Genomic DNA, 17,794 nt, shown 5'->3' on the forward strand with positions numbered 1-17,794 from the left:
CTTTGCTGATATGTTAATCTATTGGAATGTTGTAATTACAAGGTGTTTAATGTCTCTAATTCAACAGTGTTGATCCATTTTGGTTTCTCAGGTGACACATTGCTTCAGGCCATGGCACTGCTGCCAGTATTGATTCAGACAGTTGAGAAGGCTGCCTCACAGACCACCCAGATATTGCTCTTGGCAGAAGCTCTGGTAGCTGCTGTGCTGATATGTAGAATCTCTGTAGCTGAAACCCAAGCAGGTAAGGAGCCATTCTAGCTTTCAAAACTGTTTTATTCGGTGCACGTTTTGCCACCACACTAAGAAAACCTTTGATAATCCGTGTTGCTTTTTCCCCTGCAGCCCTTTTCTGTCCTCCCTATACCCCTGTTTATTTCTACCCATCTTGCTGTTAAAGGGACAGTCTACACCAGAATATTTATTGTTTTAAAAGATAGATAATCCCTTTATTAACCATTCCCTAGTTTTGCATAACCAACACAGTTATATAAATAAACGTTTTTCCTTTGTGATTATCTTGTATGTAAGCCTCTGCAAACTACCCCTTATTTCAGTTCTTTTGACAGACTTGCATTTTAGCCAATCAATGCTGGCTCCTAGTAACTCCACGTGCGTGAGCACAGTGTTATCTATATGAAACACATGAACTAACGCCCTCTAGAGGTGAAAAACTGTCAAAATGCCCTGAGATGAGAGGCGACCTTCAAGGGCTTAGAAATTAGCATATGAACCTTCTAGGTTTAGCTTACAACTAAGAATACCAAGAGAACAAAGCAAAATTGGTGATAGATGTACATTTGAAAATTGTTTGAAATTACATGCCCTGTCCCTTTAACACTTTTCAGTTTTATTTGTCCTCATTCTGCTGGGATCTATTTCACATAATTCTGACTTCAGGATGCATTTATTGTTCCTCCTTTAATGTGTGTTTACTTATGTTTAATGTTAGTTAACTTAAAGGGACATTAAAGTCATAATTCAACTTTCATGATTCAGATAGTGCAAGTTTGAATGTATTGCTGTTATCAAATGGACTTGGTTCTTTTGGCATGTTTTGCTAAAAAGCATACCTAGGTGGACACTAATGTGGGCCAGCCGGAGATTGGTGGCTATGCACATATACCTCCTATCATTGGCTTACCAGAAGTGTTTAGCTAGGTGCCATTGTAGCTCCGGAGCTGACTTTTTACCTATGTGTTTAATCCTTTGCAGTGGTTAAATACTTGCTTATATGCAAGCAATAATATAACAATCTAACATATAAGAACATTTTATTTTTGTACTTTCATGTCTCTTTAAATGAATATAGTAACCTAGCTAATATTAGTAAAATATAAAATGTTGGTCTGAGTAAATATTTCTTATAGTTTACACCCATTTGTTTTCTCCATAGAGGCGAAGCTTAGCACTTTCTGGCAGCTGCTAGCTGACGAAAAGAAGCAGATTTTCACCTCTGAAAAATTTCTTTCTTCAGCATCTGAAGATTGTAAGATTATTGCTCTGTTCACTTTCATATGTAAACTTTCTTATTATTTTCATAAACAAAGTTGTTATATGTTTCCTTTATAGCCTTATGCACATTGTTACAGCTGATTGAGAGACTACTTCTTGATCACATCCATCGGCTTCCTGACAATAAAACTCAGTAAGTTTCACATACAAAAGTAAATGGTGCTTCTACTCTGTTTTGTTTATTATGTACTTATTCTTGCATTCTTGTTTGTGTGTAGGCCATACTACTGTGCTCTGGTCACTATCCTCTTGTCACGCTCCTGGAAAGTGCGAAGACAATCTCAACAGACTGTCAAAAAATTGCTGTCATCTCTTGGCGGAGCTAAGCTTGTTCATGGTCTTCTTACAGAACTAAAAGCCGTGCTCAGTTCTAACAAGGTGTGTAGCATTTATTTTGTCTGACACTATAGTTTAGAATTCTTGTCAACTGCTTTCCCATTCTGAACAGCAATGTCCAGCATTTTCAATGAGTGGCCACATTGGAAACTTCCCCCACCTATTTGCAGGTAAAGGACAGGTGTATGTTAATCTAAATAAAACTACACACACACACACACACACACACACACACACACACACACACACACACACACACACACACACACACACACACACACACACACACACACACACACACACACACACACACACACACACACACACACACACACACACACACACACACACACACATATATATATATATATATATATATATATATATACACACACTCTCACAAACTTCATTCAATTGCCAGGGTGCTGAATAATAGTTTAGATATTGACAGTTGAAGACCGCACTCTCTGGACTATATATATATATATATATATATATATATATATATATATATATATATATATATATATATATATATATATATATATATCCAGATAACAAGTCACAGGTGCCTGGGGTGCAACAGATAGAATTGTAGAAGCAAAAGAAGGAGTGCACTCGCCAAATGTGGATTTTGTATGTCTGAGGAAGGGGCTAAACCCCCGAAAACGTTCACATATTTGGAATAAACTTTTTGAAAAGACCTGATATATATATATATATATATATATATATATATATATATATATATATATATATATATATATATATATAGAGAGATAATGAAAATATATATATATATATATATATATCAAGCAATGCTTTACAAATATTCATCTAATTAACTTCCGCTTTAAGATAATTATATTTCTCCAACATAGGTGTGTCCGGTCCACGGCGTCATCCTTACTTGTGGGATATTCTCTTCCCCAACAGGAAATGGCAAAGAGCCCAGCAAAGCTGGTCACATGATCCCTCCTAGGCTCCGCCTACCCCAGTCATTCTCTTTGCCGTTGTACAGGCAACATCTCCACGGAGATGGCTTAGAGTTTTTTAGTGTTTAACTGTAGTTTTTATTATTCAATCAAGAGTTTGTTATTTTAAAATAGTGCTGGTATGTACTATTTACTCAGAAACAGAAAAGAGATGAAGATTTCTGTTTGTATGAGGAAAATGATTTTAGCACCGTAACTAAAATCCATGGCTGTTCCACACAGGACTGTTGAGAGCAATTAACTTCAGTTGGGGGAACAGTGTGCAGTCTCTTGCTGCTTGAGGTATGACACATTCTAACAAGACGATGTAATGCTGGAAGCTGTCATTTTTCCCTATGGGATCCGGTAAGCCATGTTTATTACGATGGTAAATAAGGGCTTCACAAGGGCTTATTAAGATTGTAGACTTTTCTGGGCTAAATCGATTCAGTTTTAAAACATATTTAGCTTTGAGGAATCATTTTATCTGGGTTTATTGATATTATAATATCGGCAGGCACTGTATTAGACACATTATTTCTCTGGGGCTTCCCCAAAGCATAAGCAGAGCCTCATTTTCGCGCCGGTGTGGCGCACTTGTTTTTGAGAGGCATGGCATGCAGTCGCATGTGAGAGGAGCTCTGATACTTAGAAAAGACTTTCTGAAGGCGTCATTTGGTATCGTATTCCCCTTTGGGCTTGGTTGGGTCTCAGCAAAGCAGATACCAGGGACTGTAAAGGGGTTAAAGTGTTAAAACGGCTCCGGTTCCGTTATTTTAAGGGTTAAAGCTTCCAAATTTGGTGTGCAATACTTTTAAGGCTTTAAGACACTGTGGTGAAAATTTGGTGAATTTTGTACAATTCCTTCATGTTTTTTCGCAATTGCAGTAATAAAGTGTGTTCAGTTTAAAATTTAAAGTGACAGTAACGGTTTTATTTTAAAACGTTTTTTGTACTTTATTATCAAGTTTATGCCTGTTTAACATGTCTGAACTACCAGATAGACTGTGTTCTGAATGTGGGGAAGCCAGAATTCCTGTTCATTTAAATAAATGTGATTTATGTGATAATGACAATGATGCCCAAGATGATTCCTCAAGTGAGGGGAGTAAGCATGGTACTGCATCATTCCCTCCTTCGTCTACACGAGTCTTGCCCACTCAGGAGGCCCCTAGTACATCTAGCGCGCCAATACTGCTTACTATGCAACAATTAACGGCTGTAATGGATAATTCTGTCAAAAACATTTTAGCCAAAATGAACCCTTGACAGCGTAAGCGTGGCTGCTCTGTTTTAGTTACTGAAGAGCATGACGACGCTGATATTAATATCTCTGAAGGGCCCCTAACCCAATCTGAGGGGGCCAGGGAGGTTTTGTCTGAGGGAGAAATTACTGATTCAGGGAACATTTCTCAACAGGCTGAACCTGATGTAATTGCATTTAAATTTAAGTTGGAACATCTCCGCATTCTGCTTAAGGAGGTATTATCCACTCTGGATGATTGTGAAAAGTTGGTCATCCCAGAGAAACTATGTAAAATGGACAAGTTCCTAGAGGTGCCGGAGCTCCCAGAAGCTTTTCCTATACCCAAGCGGGTGGCGGACATTGTTAATAAAGAATGGGAAAGGCCCGGTATTCCTTTCGTCCCTCCCCCCATATTTAAAAAATTGTTTCCTATGGTCGACCCCAGAAAGGACTTATGGCAGACAGTCCCCAAGGTCGAGGGAGCGGTTTCTACTTTAAACAAACGCACCACTATACCCATAGAGGATAGTTGTGCTTTCAAAGATCCTATGGATAAAAAATTAGAAGGTTTGCTTAAAAAGATGTTTGTTCAGCAGGGTTACCTTCTACAACCAATTTCATGCATTGTCCCTGTCACTACAGCCGCATGTTTCTGGTTTGATGAACTGATAAAGGCGCTCGATAGTGATTCTCCTCCTTATGAGGAGATTATGGACAGAATCAATGCTCTCAAATTGGCTAATTCTTTCACCCTAGACGCCACTTTGCAATTGGCTAGGTTAGCGGCTAAGAATTCTGGGTTTGCTATTGTGGCGCGCAGAGCGCTTTGGTTGAAATCTTGGTCGGCTGACGCGTCTTCCAAGAACAAGCTACTAAACATTCCTTTCAAGGGGAAAACGCTGTTTGGCCCTGACTTGAAAGAGATTATCTCGGATATCACTGGGGGTAAGGGCCACGCCCTTCCTCAGGATCGGCCTTTCAAGGCGAAAAATAGACCCAATTTTCGTCCCTTTCGTAAAAACGGACCAGCCCAAAGTGCTACGTCCTCTAAGCAAGAGGGTAATACTTCTCAAGCCAAGCCAGCTTGGAGACCAATGCAAGGCTGGAACAAGGGAAAGCAGGCCAAGAAGCCTGCCACTGCTACCAAGACAGCATGAAATATTGGCCCCCGATCCGGGACCGGATCTGGTGGGGGGCAGACTCTCTCTCTTCGCTCAGGCTTGGGCAAGAGATGTTCTGGATCCTTGGGCGCTAGAAATAGTCTCCCAGGGTTATCTTCTGGAATTCAAGGGACTTCCCCCAAGGGGGAGGTTCCACAGGTCTCAGTTGTCTTCAGACCACATAAAAAGACAGGCGTTCTTACATTGTGTAGAAGACCTGTTAAAAATGGGAGTGATTCATCCTGTTCCACTAAGAGAACAAGGGATGGGGTTCTACTCCAATCTGTTCATAGTTCCCAAAAAAGAGGGAACGTTCAGACCAATCTTAGATCTCAAGATCTTAAACAAGTTTCTCAAGGTTCCATCTTTCAAGATGGAAACCATTCGAACTATTCTTCCTTCCATCCAGGAGGGTCAATTCATGACCACGGTGGATTTAAAGGATGCGTATCTACATATTCCTATCCACAAGGAACATCATCGGTTCCTAAGGTTTGCATTCCTGGACAAACATTACCAGTTCGTGGCGCTTCCTTTCGGATTAGCCACTGCTCCAAGGATTTTCACAAAGGTACTAGGCTCCCTTCTAGCGGTGCTAAGACCAAGGGGCATTGCAGTAGTACCTTACCTGGACGACATTCTGATTCAAGCGTCGTCCCTTCCTCAAGCAAAGGCTCACACGGACATTGTCCTGGCCTTTCTCAGATCTCACGGCTGGAAAGTGAACGTGGAAAAGAGTTCTCTATCCCCGTCAACAAGGGTTCCCTTCTTGGGAACAATTATAGACTCTTTAGAAATGAGGATCTTTCTAACAGAGGCCAGAAAAACAAAACTTCTAGACTCTTGTCGGATACTTCATTCCGTTCCTCTTCCTTCCATAGCTCAGTGCATGGAAGTGATCGGGTTGATGGTAGCGGCGATGGACATAGTTCCTTTTGCGCGCATTCATCTAAGACCATTACAACTGTGCATGCTCAGTCAGTGGAATGGGGACTATACAGACTTGTCTCCGAAGATACAAGTAAATCAGAGGACCAGAGACTCACTCCGTTGGTGGCTGTCCCTGGACAATCTGTCTCAAGGGATGACGTTCCGCAGACCAGAGTGGGTCATTGTCACGACCGACGCCAGTCTGATGGGCTGGGGCGCGGTCTGGGGATCCCTGAAAGCTCAGGGTCTTTGGTCTCGGGAAGAATCTCTTCTACCGATAAATATTCTGGAACTGAGAGCGATATTCAATGCTCTCAAGGCCTGGCCTCGGCTAGCGAGGACCAAGTTCATACGGTTTCAATCAGACAACATGACAACTGTTGCGTACATCAACCATCAGGGGGGAACAAGGAGTTCCCTAGCGATGGAAGAAGTGACCAAAATCATTCTATGGGCGGAGTCTCACTCCTGCCACCTGTCTGCTATCCACATCCCAGGAGTGGAAAATTGGGAAGCGGATTTTCTGAGTCGTCAGACATTGCATCCGGGGGAGTGGGAACTCCATCCGGAAATCTTTGCCCAAGTCACTCACCTGTGGGGCATTCCAGACATGGATCTGATGGCCTCTCGTCAGAACTTCAAAGTTCCTTGCTACGGGGCCAGATCCAGGGATCCCAAGGCGGCTCTAGTGGATGCACTAGTAGCACCTTGGACCTTCAAACTAGCTTATGTGTTCCCGCCATTTCCTCTCATCCCCAGGCTGGTAGCCAGGATCAATCAGGAGAGGGCGTCGGTGATCTTGATAGCTCCTGCGTGGCCACGCAGGACTTGGTATGCAGATCTGGTGAATATGTCATCGGCTCCACCTTGGAAGCTACCTTTGAGACGAGACCTTCTTGTTCAGGGTCCGTTCGAACATCCGAATCTGGTTTCACTCCAGCTGACTGCTTGGAGATTGAACGCTTGATTTTATCGAAGCGAGGATTCTCAGATTCTGTTATCGATACTCTTGTTCAGGCCAGAAAGCCTGTAACTAGAAAGATTTACCACAAAATTTGGAAAAAATATATCTGTTGGTGTGAATCTAAAGGATTCCCTTGGGACAAGGTTAAGATTCCTAGGATTCTATCCTTCCTTCAAGAAGGATTGGAAAAAGGATTATCTGCTAGTTCCCTGAAGGGACAGATTTCTGCCTTGTCGGTATTACTTCACAAAAAGCTGGCAGCTGTGCCAGATGTTCAAGCCTTTGTTCAGGCTCTGGTTAGAATCAAGCCTGTTTACAAGCCTTTGACTCCTCCTTGGAGTCTCAATTTAGTTCTTTCAGTTCTTCAGGGGGTTCCGTTTGAACCCTTACATTCCGTTGATATTAAGTTATTATCTTGGAAAGTTTTGTTTTTAGTTGCGATTTCTTCTGCTAGAAGAGTCTCAGAATTATCTGCTCTGCAGTGTTCTCCTCCTTATCTGGTGTTCCATGCAGATAAGGTGGTTTTACGTACTAAACCTGGTTTTCTTCCAAAAGTTGTTTCTAACAAAAACATTAACCAGGAGATTATCGTACCTTCTCTGTGTCCAAAACCAGTTTCAAAGAAGGAACGTTTGTTGCACAATTTGGATGTTGTTCGCGCTCTAAAATTCTATTTAGATGCTACAAAGGATTTTAGACAAACATCTTCCTTGTTTGTTGTTTATTCAGGTAAAAGGAGAGGTCAAAAAGCAACTTCTACCTCTCTCTCTTTTTGGATTAAAAGCATCATCAGATTGGCTTACGAGACTGCCGGACGGCAGCCTCCCGAAAGAATCACAGCTCATTCCACTAGGGCTGTGGCTTCCACATGGGCCTTCAAGAACGAGGCTTCTGTTGATCAGATATGTAGGGCAGCGACTTGGTCTTCACTGCACACTTTTACCAAATTTTACAAGTTTGATACTTTTGCTTCTTCTGAGGCTATTTTTGGGAGAAAGGTTTTGCAAGCCGTGGTGCCTTCCATTTAGGTGACCTGATTTGCTCCCTCCCTTCATCCGTGTCCTAAAGCTTTGGTATTGGTTCCCACAAGTAAGGATGACGCCGTGGACCGGACACACCTATGTTGGAGAAAACAGAATTTATGTTTACCTGATAAATTTCTTTCTCCAACGGTGTGTCCGGTCCACGGCCCGCCCTGGTTTTTTTAATCAGGTCTGATAATTTATTTTCTTTAACTACAGTCACCACGGTACCATATGGTTTCTCCTATGCAAATATTCCTCCTTAACGTCGGTCGAATGACTGGGGTAGGCGGAGCCTAGGAGGGATCATGTGACCAGCTTTGCTGGGCTCTTTGCCATTTCCTGTTGGGGAAGAGAATATCCCACAAGTAAGGATGACGCCGTGGACCGGACACACCGTTGGAGAAAGAAATTTATCAGGTAAACATAAATTCTGTTTTCTTGGTTGAGTATTTTGTATGACAAATGGGAATAGATGTAAGACTACTGAGAAACCATTGCCAAATTCATCACTATTATGATACTGCTATGTGGTACACTTAGGTTAGTGATAGCATGTAGAGTACCCAGAAAATACTGTGCTGCAACTTCAAGGGACATGAAACCCATGTCTAATGTTTTATTGCATGATTCAGATTGAGCATATCATCTTAAACAATTTTTCAATTTGCTTCTATTAATCAAATTTGCTTAGTTCTCTTGGCATCGTTTCTTGAAGAAGCAGCAATACACTACTGGGATGTAGATGAGCACATTGGGTAAGCTAATAAGAGGCAAATGTGTACGTAGCGGCCAATCAGCAGCTAGCTCACAGTAGTGCATTGCTGCTCCTAAACTTACCTAGGTGTACTTGTCAACAAAGGATAGCAAGAGAAGAAAGCACATTGTAAAGTTGTTTAAAATTGCATACTCTGTCTAAATCATAAAAGTTTAATTTTCACTTTACTGTCCTGAATTCACTAGAAATTGCTTAAAGGGGCACAAAAGCCACAAATGTTCATAATTCAGATAGAGCATGTACATATAAACAATTTTCCATTTCTCTTGTAAGGTGTATCCAGTCCACGGGTTCATCCATTACTTGTGGGATATTCTCCTTCCCAACAGGAAGTTGCAAAGAGGACACCCACAGCAGAGCTGTCTATATAGCTCCTCCCTTAACCCCCACCCCCAGTCATTCTCTTTGCAAGCTCTCGACAAGTAGGAAGTATAAAGAGATATGTGATTTAGTGTAGTTTTTCATCTTCAATCAAGAGTTTGTTATTTTAAACGGTACCGGCGTTGTACTGTTTACTCTCAGGCAGAAAATTAGAAGAAGAATTCTGCCTGGAGGATAATGATCTTAGCAGATTGTAACTAAGGTCCATTGCTGTTCTCACACATAACTGAAGAGTATGGGAAAACTTCAGCTGGGGGAACGGCCTGCAGCTTGCCTGCTTTGAGGTATGTTCAGTATCATTGTTTTCTAGAGAGATGATACTAGAAAATGCTGACAGAGCCTTTTTGGAAATGTGGTAAGCTGGATGCAGTGATTTAATAACTACTGGGATCAAGCTTGCAAGGTTGGGTTATACTCATGTTATTTGTTTCTGGTGATTAAGGTGTTTAAAACGTTTGCTTTTTACACATGCAGATCGTTTTTTGAGAGTGTTTTAAACTTTGTTTTGGGGTTTAATTATCCACATGGCTTTTTTCAGAAACTCCTAGGAGTGTTTCTTTAAGGCCCCTCTGACATCGAGTGTGGTGGGTGGGGCCTATTTTCGAGCCGCAGTTGCTTTCATCCTAAGACATCAAGCTTCTCTAGAGGATTCCTGCTGGGTCTGAGGACCACTAAAGAGGGTTTCTTCCATTCCTGTTCGTCCCTAAGGGCAGGTAGGCACCACAGCGGAGTTGTGGTGAGGTGTTTAGCAGTTTTATACCGGTGGTAGACGTTTTTTCAATCCGGTTTGGGGGCCAAAGGGTTAATCGTCCATTTGCAAGTGGGTGCAATATTACCTTGGTTTCATATACACACTGTAAAAATTTCGAAGAATTTACTACTTTTTTTTCACTGTTTTGCAGTTTGAGTGCTACTTTTTTTCTCTTAAAGGTACAGTACCGTTTTGAGGAAATTGTTGTTTTTCACTGTAATAAAGTGTTTTCCAAGCTTGTTTGTGTCCTTGCTAATCTGTTAAACATGTCTGACGTAGAAGAATCTACCTGTTCAATATGTTTAGATGCCATTGTGGAACCCCATCTTAGAATGTGTACCACTTGTACTGAACTATCTATAAGTTACAAACACCATATTGTGGCTTTAAAAAATATATCACCAGAGGATTCTCAGACTGTAAGAAGGGAGATTATGCCATCTAGCTCTCCCCATGGGTCAGAACCTGTTATACCCGCACAAATGATGCCTGATGCGTCTAGCACATCTAATTCTTTTACTTTATGAGACGTGGCGGCAGTTATGAGTTCTACTCTCACAGAAGTGTTGTCTAAACTGCCAGGGTTACAAGGAAAGCGAGACAGCTCTGGGGCTAGAACAAATACAGAGCTTTCTGACGATTTAGTAGATATGTCCGTTATGCCCTCACAATGTTCCGAAGTTGGCGCAAGGGATTTGATATCTGAGGGTGATCTTTCAGACTCAGGGAAGTTATTACTTCAGCCCGACTCTGACATGTCAACATTTAAACTTGAACACTTCCGTTTATTGCTTAGGGAGGTCTTAACGACTCTGGATGATTGTGACCCCATTGTGGTACCAGAGAAATTGTGTAAAATGGACAAATACTTTGCAGTGCCTGTTTACACTGATGTTTTCCCAGTCCCTAAAAGGTTCTCAGAAATTATAACTAAGGAATGGGATAGGCCAGGTATTCCGTTCTCTCCCCCTCCTGTGTTTAAAAAGATGTTTCCCATAGCTGACGCCATGCGGGACTCGTGGCAAACAGTCCCCAAGGTGGAGGGAGCTATTTCTACTTTAGCTAAGCGTACAACTATTCCGATTGAAGACAGTTGTGCTTTTCCTATGAATAAAAAATTGGAGGGTCTCTTAAAGAAAATTTTCTTACATCAAGGTTTTCTTCTCCAGCCTCTCGCATGCATTGCTCCAGTTACGGCTGCAGCGGCCTTTTGGTTCGAGTCTCTAGAAGAGGCTCTACAAGTGGAGACTCTGTGGGATGAGATTTTAGACTGAAATAAAGGAATTAGCAAGTTTAAGAGCTTTAATCCTGACGCCGTGTTTCAGTTAACCAAACTTGCGGCTAAAAATTCAGGTTTTGCCATCATGGCGCGTAGGGCGCTATGGCTTAAGTCCTGGTCAGCAGATGTTTCTTCAAAGTCTAAGCTTCTTAACATCCCCTTCAAAGGAAATACCCTATTCAGGCCTGATCTGAAGGAGATCATTTCTGATATTACTGGGGGAAAAGGTCATGCCCTTCCCCAGGATAAGTCTAATAAGTTAAGGACCAGACAGACTAATTTTCGCTCCTTTCGAAACTTCAGGAGTGGCGCAAAACAAGAGGGAAATTTCGCCCAGGCCAAGCCAGTCTGGAGACCTAACCAGGCTTTGAACAAGGGGAAACAGGCTAAAAAGCCAGTTACTGTCTCTAAAACAGCATGAAGGAGTAGCCCCTGATCCGGGACCGGATCTAGTGGGGGGCAGACTTTCTCTCTTCGCCCAGGCTTGGGTAAGAGACGTTCAGGATCCTTGGGCAGTGGAGATTGTTTCCCAGGGATATCTTCTCGAATTTAAAGGTTCATCACCAAAGGGGAGATTCCATCTCTCTCAATTATCTGCAAACCAGATAAAGAGAGAGGCGTTCTTACATTGCGTCCAAGACCTACTGGTTATGGGAGTAATCCACCCACTTCCAAGGGAGGAACAGGGGCAGGGTTTCTATTCAAATCTATTTATAGTTCCCAAAAAAGAGGGAACTTTCAGACCAATCTTGGATCTCAAGATCCTAAACAAATTCCTCAGGGTCCCATCCTTCAAGATGGAGACAATCCGAACCATTCTTCCTATGATCCAGGAGGGTCAATATATGACTACCGTGGATTTAAAGGATGCTTATCTGCACATTCCGATTCACAGAAATCATCATCAGTTCCTCAGGTTCGCCTTCCTAGACAGGCATTACCAGTTTGTGGCTCTTCCCTTCGGGTTAGCCACGGCGCCAAGAATCTTTACAAAGGTTCTAGGGTCCCTACTGGCGGTCCTAAGGCCGCGAGGCATTGCAGTGGCTCCTTACCTAGACGACATCTTGATCCAGGCGTCGACTCTTCAAATCGCCAAGTCCCATACGGACATTGTTCTGGCCTTTCTGAGGTCTCACGGGTGGAAGGTGAACAGAGAAAAGAGTTCTCTCTCTCCCCTCTCACAAGAGTTTCCTTCCTAGGGACTCTGATAGATTCAGTAGAAATGAAAATTTTTCTGACAGAGGTCAGGTATCAAAGCTACTAACTTCTTGCCGTGCTCTTCATTCCATTTCTCGGCCGTCAGTGGCTCAATGTATGGAAGTAATCGGCCTAATGGTAGCGGCAATGGACATAGTTCCGTTTGCCCGCCTACATCTCGGACCTCTGCAACTTTGCATGCTCAATCAGTGGAATGGGGACTACACATATTTGTCTCCTCTGCTAAATCTGGATCAAGAGACCAGGGATTCTCTTCTCTGATGGTTATCTCGGGTCCATCTGTCCAGGGGAATGAGCTTCAGCAGGCCAGAGTGGACTATAGTGACAACAGATGCCAGCCTTCTGGGGTGCGGTCTGGAACTCCCTGAAAGCTCAGGGCTCGTGGACTCAGGAGGAGACCCTCCTCCCGATAAACATTCTGGAACTAAGAGCGATATTCAATGCTCTTCAGGCATGGCCTCAACTGGCTGCGGTCAGGTTCATCAGATTTCAGTCGGACAACATCACGACTGTAGCCTATATCAACCATCAGGGGGGAACAAGGAGTCCCCTGGCAATGATGGAGGTTTCCAAGATAATTCTATGGGCAGAGGCTCACTCTTGCCATCTCTCAGCTATACATATCCCAGGAGTAGAGAACTGGGAGGCGGATTTTCTAAGTCGGCAGACTTTTCACCCGGGGGAATGGGAGCTTCACCTGGAGGTATTTGCCCAACTGATTCATCTATGGGGCAGACCGGAGCTGGATCTTATGGCGTCCCGTCAGAATGCCAAGCTTCCTTGTTACAGGTCCAGGTCAAGGGATCCTCGGGCAGCACTAGTAGATGCCCTAGCAGCGCCCTGGTCCTTCAGCCTGGCTTATGTGTTTCCACCGTTTCCTCTTCTCCCGCGTCTGATTGCCAGAATCAAGCAGGAGAAAGCTTCGGTGATTTTAATTGCTCCTGCGTGGCCTCGCAGGACTTGGTATGCAGATCTGGTGGACATGTCATCCTGCCCACCATGGCCTCTGCCATTGAGGCAGGACCTTCTAATCCAGGGTCCATTCAAACATTCGAATCTAACTTCTCTACACCTGACTGCGTGGAGATTGAACGCTTGATCTTATCAAAGCGTGGTTTTTCTGAGTCTGTTATTGATACCTTAATCCAGGCTAGGAAGCCTGTCACCAGGAAGATCTAGCACAAGATATGGTGTAAATATCTTAATTGGTGTGATTCCAAGGGTTTCTCATGGAGTAGGATCAAGATTCCGAGGATTCTATATTTTCTCCAAGAAGGATTGGACAAAGGATTGTCAGCTAGTTCCTTAAAAGGACAGATATCTGCTCTGTCTATTCTCTTTCACAAGCGTCTGGCAGATGTTCCAGACGTTCGGGAGTTTTGTCAGGCTTTGGTCAGAATCAAGCCGGTATTTAAACCAGTTGCTCCGCCATGGAGTTTAAATTTAGTTCTTAAAGTTCTTCAAGGGGTTCCGTTTGAACCTATGCATTCATTAGATATTAAACTTTTATCTTGGAAAGTTTTGTTTCTAGTTGCTATCTCTTCGGCCCGAAGAGTTTCAGAGTTATCTGCTCTGCAGTGTGATTCACCCTATCTGATTTTCCATGCGGATAAGGTGGTGTTACGTACTAAGCCAGGTTTTCTTCCTAAGGCGGTTTCCAATAGAAATATCAATCAGGAAATTGTGGTTCCTTCCCTGTGTCCGAATCCTTCTTCCAAGAAGGAACGGTTGTTGCACAATCTGGACGTGGTTCGTGCTTTAAAGTTCTACTTACAAGCTACTAAGGATTTTCGTCAAACATCTGTCTTGTTTGTTGTCTACTCTGGAAAGAGGAGAGGTCTCAAGGCTTCGGCAACTTCTCTTTCTTTTTGGCTGAGAAGCATAATCCGTTTAGCTTATGAGACTGCTGGCCAGCAGCCTCCTGAAAGGATTACAGCCCGCTCTACTAGAGCGGTAGCTTCCACATGGGCATTCAAAAATGAGGCTTCTGTTGAACAGATTTGCAAGGCGGCGACTTGGTCTTCGCTTCATACTTTTTCTAAATTCTACAAATTTGATACTTTTGCTTCCTCGGAGGCTATTTTTGGAAGAAAGGTCTTACAGGCAGTGGTGCCTTTTGTTTAAGTTCCTGCCTTGTCCCTCCCTTCATCCGTGTCCTAAAGCTTTGGTATTGGTATCCCACAAGTAATGGATGAACCCGTGGACTGGATACACCTTACAAGAGAAAACAAAATTTATGCTTACCTGATAAATTTCTTTCTCTTGTGGTGTATCCAGTCCACGGCCCGCCCTGTCACTTTAAGTCAGGTGTTTTTATTTTTTAAACTACAGTCACCACTGCACCCTATAGTTTCTCCTTTTTCTTACTTGCCTTCGGTCGAATGACTGGGGGTGGGGGTTAAGGGAGGAGCTATATAGACAGCTCTGCTGTGGGTGTCCTCTTTGCAACTTCCTGTTGGGAAGGAGAATATCCCACAAGTAATGGATGAACCCGTGGACTGGATACACCACAAGAGAGAGAAATTTATCAGGTAAGCATAAATTTTGTTTTTATTTCTGTGGTTAAATGTGCTTCTTTCACTTGGTATATTTTGTTTAAAACATACCTACGTAGGTTTAGGAGCAGCATAGCACTGCTGGGAGCTAGTTGGTGATTGGTGGCTGCACATCTATGCCTCTTGTCAATGGCTCTACACGTGTTTACCACTACCTCCCAGTAGTGTTCTGCTGTTCACTGAGCCTACTCTTCAACAATCGATACCAAGAGAATGAAGAAAATGTAATAATCGAAGTACATTTGGAAAATTGTTCCTCTGAATTGTAAAAGTTAAAGTTTTTTTTTACTTTGCTTATTAAAAATACTTTGTAGTGTTCTATCATCGTTTATTTTGTCTCCTTTAATTTAAAGCGACATTGTAGTGCAAAATTTAAATGCTCTACATTTTTAGAGCATATAATTTTAGCACTACTGATCCTCCAAAGCTATGTGTTTTAACCCCCAGAAAGATGTTAAACGCATTAAGTCCTACATTACCCTGGTTAAAGTATTTTTTTGCTTCTAGGTCTTGCCACAGTTGATGTCACCTGATACTCCACTGACTGAGGCTGAAGAAGTGACAGAACCAGGGAAATCCCACATACCTCCCAGAGTCCTTCGAGAGGCGCTTAATGTGTTAATATGTGTGCCAGGACTAGAAGCTGACCATGCAGAGGCTGAAAAGCTGGCACAGAAGCTGCTTGTTCTAGCAAATCATCCAACTGTGGGTAAGATGAAAACCCATTGAGATTTCTGTCAAGTGAAACGTAATCTTGTTGTTTAAGGAGGGCTACCAAAATGGACTCTGTTATCTAAACATGTATAGTTTATAGTAGAGAAGGGAAAGAAGTGACACAATAAAAACCTTCACATATATGAATGGACTTAATAAAGTGGAAGCTGACTGTATTTTCCACAAAGAAGGAATACCAAAACAAGGGGTCACAGTCTTAAGTTAGAGGGCAGCAGATTCAGGAGAAATGGGAGGAAGCAGTTTTTATAGAAAGGATGGATGATTCATGGAATAAAGTTTCAATAGAGGTAGAGCATAAACGCCTGGGACATGCATAAAGCTATCTTAAGAAATAAGTAAGTTTACACTGCACAAGTAATATGGTAAACTTGATGGATCTTTTGGTTCTTATCTACTATCAAATTCTATGTTCTTTCATGTGTAACAGTATCTGCACATTCTGATCTTTGGATAAGTCTACTTTACAAGATGAAGATTCAACCCACTGAGTTTGTTAACAGGTGGCTTAATGATCTGCTCCCACCAATCACTCTTCAAGCGGCTTCAGATGAGGTACATATGACTAATGTATCTAGTATGTTTTTATAAAAGCCAATTGCTGTGTGCATATCTTAGTTTTAATGTTCATCAAGACTAGCTGTTTACTTTTTGTAATTGAAACATGCCATCTTGCAGGCTGCACTGAATGCTGCAGGTTTCCTGGCACTTCTATCTCCTGCTAAAGTTCTGCCAGAGCTGATTGGGCAAATCACCACATCCCTTCAAAACCCTGCTCTTTGTCATGTGACTCGTGAGGAATATGCCATTATGCAGACACCAGAAGGAGAGCTGCACGACAAGTCAATTTTACAAAGGTAAGGTACTCACTTTGAAAGTTCACTGTCAATTGCTCTTTTATTAACAGCCTAGTTCATATTATATATATATTTTTTTAATTATTTTTTAAAGTGCCCAGCAGGATAACCTAAAGAAAGGAAACATGAAGAGGGAAAATAAGGCATATTCATTCAAGGAGCAGATCATTGAATTAGAACTAAAAGAGGTGAAACCTGTTGGCAAGTTATGAGCACCCAGCTCAACTTGTTTATGTATTATCTTTTTACTTTGAATTCCCAAGTGCTGTTTTATTGTTGGTGCACCCTTCACGTAATTTTTTTTTGTTGCTATTATTAGGTGGCTTTGTCTTTTATATAAATAATAAAAACGTTTTCTGTATAGCTTTTGGAGTCTTTGCCTACTAAACCTCACCTAGTTTGTTTTTGTAATCTTATATATAATCTACCTCGCTATGGCAGGAGATAAAGAAAAAGAAAGGCATAAAGGAAGAACTGCAACTAACAAGCAAGCAGAAGGAGATGTTGCAGGTGCAAATGGAGAAAGAGAGCCAGATCCGGAAAAGACTATTAGAGGTAAGATGTATAACATATAGCTACTCTTTTATGAAGAAACCACACTAAGATCACCATTTTATTAATTTGATATTCCTAACTTGTTTTATGTTTTTCAGTTGGATGCAGACTTGGAAAACACTCTTAGACTCCTGGATTGTGTCCTAAAGCAGAATCCTTACAGCTTGTCTCAACATGTTCCAGCTCTGACTAGATGCATTCTGCCATTGTTAAAATCTCCTTTAGCTGCCCCTCGAGTCCATTCCCGCTTTGTTGCTCTTGCAAACTGTGTCATGCCAGGACATTTGAAATCTTTTGGTTAGTTATTATTACATCTTTAATTGTCCTGAGCTTACATTAAAAGGGCATTGCCTGTTGAGATACTGATTCATTTCCCCCCCCCCTAGGAATCTTGGTTACCCACATAACACTACGTCTTTTGAAGCCAGAATGCAACCTAGATGCTGCTTGGTGTCAAGAGGAGCTCCCAGTTGCCGTTAGAAGAGCTGTACATCTCTTGCATTCCTACACAGTCCCCAAACGTAAGAATGACCCAGGTGAG

The 17,794-nt window shown here is 42.2% G+C and overlaps 1 protein-coding gene across 1 annotated transcript in view; it reads left to right on the forward strand.

Annotated features, from left to right (window-relative positions):
• GCN1 (GCN1 activator of EIF2AK4) overlaps positions 1–17,794 on the forward strand; it is a 293,771-nt gene that overhangs the window by 70,903 nt on the left and 205,074 nt on the right. Inside the window, exons 15-25 of the mRNA XM_053702061.1 lie at positions 92–244; positions 1,397–1,489; positions 1,573–1,648; positions 1,734–1,893; positions 15,617–15,818; positions 16,272–16,396; positions 16,520–16,698; positions 16,793–16,886; positions 17,140–17,253; positions 17,352–17,550; positions 17,640–17,789. Of these exons, the coding sequence (XP_053558036.1) occupies positions 92–244; positions 1,397–1,489; positions 1,573–1,648; positions 1,734–1,893; positions 15,617–15,818; positions 16,272–16,396; positions 16,520–16,698; positions 16,793–16,886; positions 17,140–17,253; positions 17,352–17,550; positions 17,640–17,789 (1,545 nt within the window). The remainder of the gene's footprint in view (positions 1–91; positions 245–1,396; positions 1,490–1,572; positions 1,649–1,733; positions 1,894–15,616; positions 15,819–16,271; positions 16,397–16,519; positions 16,699–16,792; positions 16,887–17,139; positions 17,254–17,351; positions 17,551–17,639; positions 17,790–17,794) is intronic.

The sequence above is a fragment of the Bombina bombina genome, chromosome 2 (genome assembly GCF_027579735.1).
Source record: "Bombina bombina isolate aBomBom1 chromosome 2, aBomBom1.pri, whole genome shotgun sequence".
Taxonomy (NCBI): domain Eukaryota; kingdom Metazoa; phylum Chordata; class Amphibia; order Anura; family Bombinatoridae; genus Bombina; species Bombina bombina.